This window comes from Phalaenopsis equestris, unplaced genomic scaffold (genome assembly GCF_001263595.1).
Source record: "Phalaenopsis equestris unplaced genomic scaffold, ASM126359v1 Scaffold000761, whole genome shotgun sequence".
NCBI classification, from domain to species: domain Eukaryota; kingdom Viridiplantae; phylum Streptophyta; class Magnoliopsida; order Asparagales; family Orchidaceae; genus Phalaenopsis; species Phalaenopsis equestris.
Genome location: NW_018165201.1, coordinates 70,183 through 76,088, shown reverse-complemented (window position 1 = coordinate 76,088; position 5,906 = coordinate 70,183). Strand labels below are relative to the sequence as shown.

The window sequence follows — 5,906 nt, the reverse complement described above, 5'->3', positions numbered from 1 at the left end:
AGCTCCAGCTCCTGTTGCTCCTGGTTTGTGTTTTCAATGAGATGAAGGAAAGTGCTGACCTCAGCTGAAACATTATCAAGTTTCTTCGCAACCTTCTCCAGTCTCTTCAAATTGGGATCCATCTTGAGAGCACGTTTGCCAATTTTCTTTGAAGAGCTCATGGTGGAACGCACCTTTTGCTGCTTCTTGTTTCTGGTAAGCTGTTCTTCAAGCTTCACGTACTCGAAGTCATCAAGATCATCATCTGCCTCATTGATGGCATCTTGTAGCTGCCATATCCAACTGTTGAGTGCTGGGTTTCCATCTCTGATCTGTGCTTGGGTGGAAGCAGAGATGACAGCTTGGACCTTAGGGTAGTTTTCTAGCAGCCTTTCGAGCTCCTCCTTCATGCCCTCTGCCATCAATATTGATCTTGCAGGTAATCAGAGCAAGCGTTGATGAACTTACCCATGATTGGGCCAACAAACCAGTCTGCCATGGAAAAGTTCAAGGTTCGATTTGACAACGCGGGGCGCAGGGTTGATCCCGCTGCCCGCGTTCCGCCTATTTTAGCTGCCGGCGGCGGCAAACGCTATATCCAAACAGTAAATTCAAACTCAACTTCGCAGTTTGAGGCCGCGATACCTCGTAGAAAAAACGGCCTCAAACGAACCCTTAATCAGCAACACCAAACAGCTTATAATTTGCTCAAAACCAGGAAGCAATTGATAAAAAATATAAAAAAAAAAACACCATCTATCATAAAATAGCTACCTGTGTTATTCAATTACTCAAAAAACATTTTTATTTTAAACTGCTATTTACATTATCATACATTTCTACTCATAAAAATACATCAAGAAATCCCAATACATAACAAACCAAAATACACATTATTAAACATAGCACTAATGTTCAATAAAATTCACTACATTCAAAATAGAGCATTCCATACAAATCCATAAAACAAATCTCAATAACAAGAGAATATTCCAAACAATAAATGTGCAGATAACAGTGTCGGATCGCACCACGCTACAGAACGCACTGTGATGAGATCCACGTCATCGTCCGAACGTCGGATTTGATTTACCAGACGATTTACCAGACGCAATATTATTTCCAATAAAAGACTACTTTTTTCATATTAAGGAAAACAAAAGCTACTGGCATTATTCTTATCTACAGCCGGCTCTTTTTCACCGGCCCCAACTCCTTCGTCTTCTTCCTCAAAACATGCTTTTGTACCTTTCCGGTCGCCGTCTTCGGCAACGGCCCAAACACCACCGACTTAGGCACCCAATAAGCAGGCATATTTTCTCTGCAAAATTTCATAATATCAGCCGAAATAGCCTCCTCATTCTTCCCAGCTTTAGCATCTGGTTTAAGAGTGATGAATGCACAAGGAGACTCTCCCCATCGCTCATCCGGCCGAGCCACCACCGACACCTCGAGCACCGCTGGATGCTTGTAAATCAAATTCTCCACCTCCAAACTGCTGATGTTCTCTCCGCCTGAGATTATTATATCCTTCGATCGATCTTTTACTTCAATGTATCCATCTGTGTGCTTTACTCCGAGATCACCGGAGTGATACCAGCCACCAGCAAAAGCTTCCTCGTTCGCCTTTGGATTCTTCAGATAGCCCTTCATCACACAGTTTCCACGCATGACGATTTCGCCGACGGTTTTCCCGTCGGCTGGGACAGGTGTCATGGTCTCCTGATTCAAGACATCGAGGCCTTCAAGACCAATGTAACGAACACCTTGGCGGGAATGGAGGCGAGCTCGAGTTTCAGGCGAAAGCGAGTCCCACTCGGGTTTCCAGACGCAAACGGTGCTAGGTCCATATGTCTCGGTGAGGCCATAGGTGTGGGTGACGCGGAAGCCATGGTCGGACATGGATGCAAGCAGCGAAACTGGTGGAGCGGCACCAGCGGTCATGACATTGACGGTGCGAGGGAGGGGGAGGAGCTTTTGGGAGGGAGGAGCGTTGATGAGAGAATTTAAGACAACAGGCGCAGCACAGAAGTGGGTTACACCCAAGTTGGCTATAGCTGAATAAATGGCCTTAGGCGTTACCTGCATGGAAAAATAAGCAGGGTAAAGTGAAAATATTACAAGTAACCACAAGTTTAATTTTTGCTTTTTTTTTCTTTTTATTTATGATGTAACAACCTAATATTTAAGCTCTTAAGGTATATATCCTCCGTTGAGAATAAGGAGGAGAAGATGAAATATTTTACTGTCGGAGGGAACGAATAAACTGGGATTTATGAAAGTTTTGCTGCTGAAAATATGTTTGGAGGCTTTAGTTCCAGAGTTTAAAGAGACACAAGACTTTCCTTTTCCATTTTTTCTTAGAAATTTGTTCATGGAACAAAAAACATGCTAAAATTATAAATCTAATGTTTAGATTAAGCAAAAGAACGATGAATTAGTGCATTAATGAGTGTCATGTACTTTAATTTAAACTTTTTTTTTAGATAAGTATGGCATTTCAACACAAAACAATGGGGAGAAAATCAAGCTGGCGAATAATAATTAGCAATTCACATTATGTTACTACTTGGACAATACTGCAATTAATGAGTGTCCACTATGATTTTATGTAAGGAAACATGGATAAAATTTCATTTAAGTACAAAAATACTTAATATGAGACAGCCCCTAATCACATGTGCGCTCAAACAAACAGCTGCTCAAATCTCACTTTTCAAACCACCATCTTCATCTCTAACGGTCTAGCGCTAGTAATGCATCTACTGTAATGCTTCACTGCAATCCTAACTCAAATGAGAATTGAACATTTGTTTCGAGCCTATGTTTTAACCATTAGATGCAAAACTAAATTCCAAAAAAAAAGAACAAAATAAAAACTTGTAATAGGCGTTTCAAACCTCTCTGAATGTGGTTCAAACCTTGTTCAAAATATTGTATGCATTATGTGTTAGAACATTAGCCCAATACAGAGCTCGAGTAGATCTTAAAGTTTGTACAAGGTTCGAATCTCATAGATCATGTTCAAACCTTGTCGGAACCCTTTTGAAAAATATTCAAAACCTATTCAAATAATGTCCAAGCTCTTTTTTTTTCCTAATTATCATGTATGATATTACTTCATTTTAATTGTTTTGAAATATATACATATATCACAACTAATCATTCCTATAGAAAGTCATTACATAGCTCAGGTCACATACAGAGCTTAATGTTTACAATTCAACTATGCTACAAAAAATTTCACCACTATATGTATATATTAAATACCCATAGCATCACCAAATAATTAATGCTATACATATTATAAGGTCACATAAGATTATTAAATAAAATCAGAAATTATTGCATATTTATACACAAAATGCAACAGATAAATACACACCACAAAATATTATAAAACTTTGATAGAATACTTCACAGAGATTTATGCATATATACTCAATTTAAAGTAATTTATGCTTCATATCTGATTATCGATATAGTTAGCAAGCATAGCAAATGTTAAAAAAAAACTATGAATCATCTAATCAACAAGTAGTCCAGAGGAATGCCATTTTTCACCCATAAAATCTAAGTAGTTGGCATATAAATCCTTGTTAAATACTCAAAATATTATACAATACTAGTTTTATGCAAATTTTCTACAATGGTTCACTCTAGTACCACTGATTGGTGTCTAAAGTATTTAATAAAAACTTATGTGCCAACTTAATAGATATCACAAGTAAAAACAAATGTCATAAATCCAAAAAAAGTTACTGAGGAAAGATCTAACAGCTCTTAATTTTAGTATTTGTGAAGTTTAACAGCTACAGTAACAATTAGAAATAAAACATAAATTACAATAAAATTAGACCAAAAAACACGCACACACCCATATGAAGTTGATGAGTTGAGGCCATGGAGAATTACATGTCATCTAATAGTGAAAAGCTACTTGGATGTGAATTTCTCTCCGAGTCATGTACATCTCTCCACGGGAATAATTAGTTACAGCGTCAATATACATGGCAAAGTCAATTTAAATAAATCAATTTCTTATAAGATAATTAAAAAAAAGTTTCAATAATATTTAGATAAGATTCAAACAAGGTTTGGATACATTTTAAACCAGGTTTGGGCCCACCAATGTTCGAAAAAAGTTTCTGCGGTTTGAAGAAGACTCTATTACAAACTCTTTATCTTGTTTGAACTTCTTCAAACATAATTTCACAGCTAACAATCAAATCCTAGATTTAAAATAGATAAACTAATCTTTACTCGAACAAGAATTAAATATTAAATACAAGGTTTGAACTTTATTCATTATCAAACCTTATATACTTCTTCTTTCTCTTTCCTATTACTACTTAAGACTGAATTATAATGAATGATGAATGCACTCTAAGATAAATAACAAAAAATACATCAATATTAACCTCAAAACAAAATATTAGTAAAGGGATGGCGATGAAGAGGTATTAGAAGGGATGGCAGTGAAGACTGTTAGAAGGGACCGTGAAGTGTTTTGAGACTACAATAAAGGTCCGTAAAAAAGAAAAGTTAGAACCACTTTCTCTTTTTTACGCGAGGCACAGGAAACTGTTATGATAACTTTGAAATTTATAACGATCGACTACGAAGCGAATAAATATAGCACGAGAAAATTAACACCAAAAACACACAGATTTACGTGGTTCGGCAAATTGCCTACATCCACGGAGTTGCAGAGGATTTTACTAATTGAGGAATTTACACCGTTTGATCTCAACTACAATTAAAGGATCTCTCACTTGCTCTTTCTCTTTTCACCGAGATTCACCCAAGTGCAAGAACTCCAAAGAAGAAGAAATACGTACAAGAAAAAACCCTTTTTTTTCTTCTGCTCCAAGCCAAACAAGAAGAATCAAGAATAAGCACCTTCTTCTTCACTATCTTCTTCTTCTTCTTCACTATCTTCTTCTTTTTCTTCACTATCTTCTTCTTTTCCTTCTTCCTTCTTCTACTCCCGTAAGCCTCAAGAAGAATCCAAAGGAGAAATCTTCTTCCTGCGATGCCTACAGTAGATCGCAAAACCAGAGAATGGAGAAAGGAGGAATCGCGCGGGAATTTCTCTCTCGGCGGGCTTCTTTCGCACGCAGGGACGGGAGAAATCGCACGGACGGGGGAGGGATAGCGAACGGGAGAAAGAGAGATAGATATATCGCGAATAGGAGCGGTTCGCGAAAAATAGGAGCGAGAGAGACGGGAGGGAAGAAACGTGCAGTTATTCCCCCTTTTTTTTTTGTTTTTTCTTATAACGGGCTCCACATAACAAATAATCTCCCACTTGGAGACCAGTTCACATACTGCAACATCCTTCCTCCTCAAACTGATATCCTCTACTGATGACGTTATCATTTTCTTCAAACGCAAATCCTCCACCTTTGCAACTCAAGGTCTCTGTCTTCAAGCTAGAAGACCAACTGAAGCTACGCACAACTTCAGTTTCTCCAGAGTAACACCCTTTGTCAACATATCAGCAGGGTTTTGGCTTCCACAAATTTTCTCAAGCATCAACTGTCCGTCATCCAACAATGATCGTATGAAGTGATACCTGATCTGAATGTGCTTTGTCCTGGACTGAAATGCTGGATTCCTGGCAAGGAATATAGCGCTCTGATTGTCACTGTAGAGTACGCCCATTTGATTCTTCTTGCCTAATTCTTTCAAGAAGCCCTGTAGCCATATCATCTCCTTTGCAGCTTCTGATACTGCTATGTACTCAGCTTCTGTAGTAGACAACGAAACTGTCTTCTGCAGATTAGAGCCCCATGATACTGCAGTGCCACCAATAGTGTAAATATAACCTGTAGTACTTCTTCTAGTATCAATGTCTCCAGCTAGATCAGCATCAACATAGCCCCGTACCTCTGAACTCTTTCCTGAGAAACACAAGCAAGTTT

At 38.1% G+C, this 5,906-nt stretch overlaps 1 protein-coding gene across 2 annotated transcripts in view; it reads right to left on the bottom strand.

Annotated features, from left to right (window-relative positions):
* Positions 1–866: 866 nt before the first annotated feature.
* The window catches only part of LOC110030858 (acetate/butyrate--CoA ligase AAE7, peroxisomal), a 32,522-nt gene continuing 27,482 nt past the window's right edge, over positions 867–5,906 (bottom strand). For both annotated transcript variants that reach the window (XM_020733805.1, XM_020733804.1), the window contains one exon: positions 867–2,061. In XM_020733805.1, the coding sequence (XP_020589464.1) occupies positions 1,162–2,061 (900 nt within the window). In that variant the 3' untranslated portion in view covers positions 867–1,161. The remainder of the gene's footprint in view (positions 2,062–5,906) is intronic.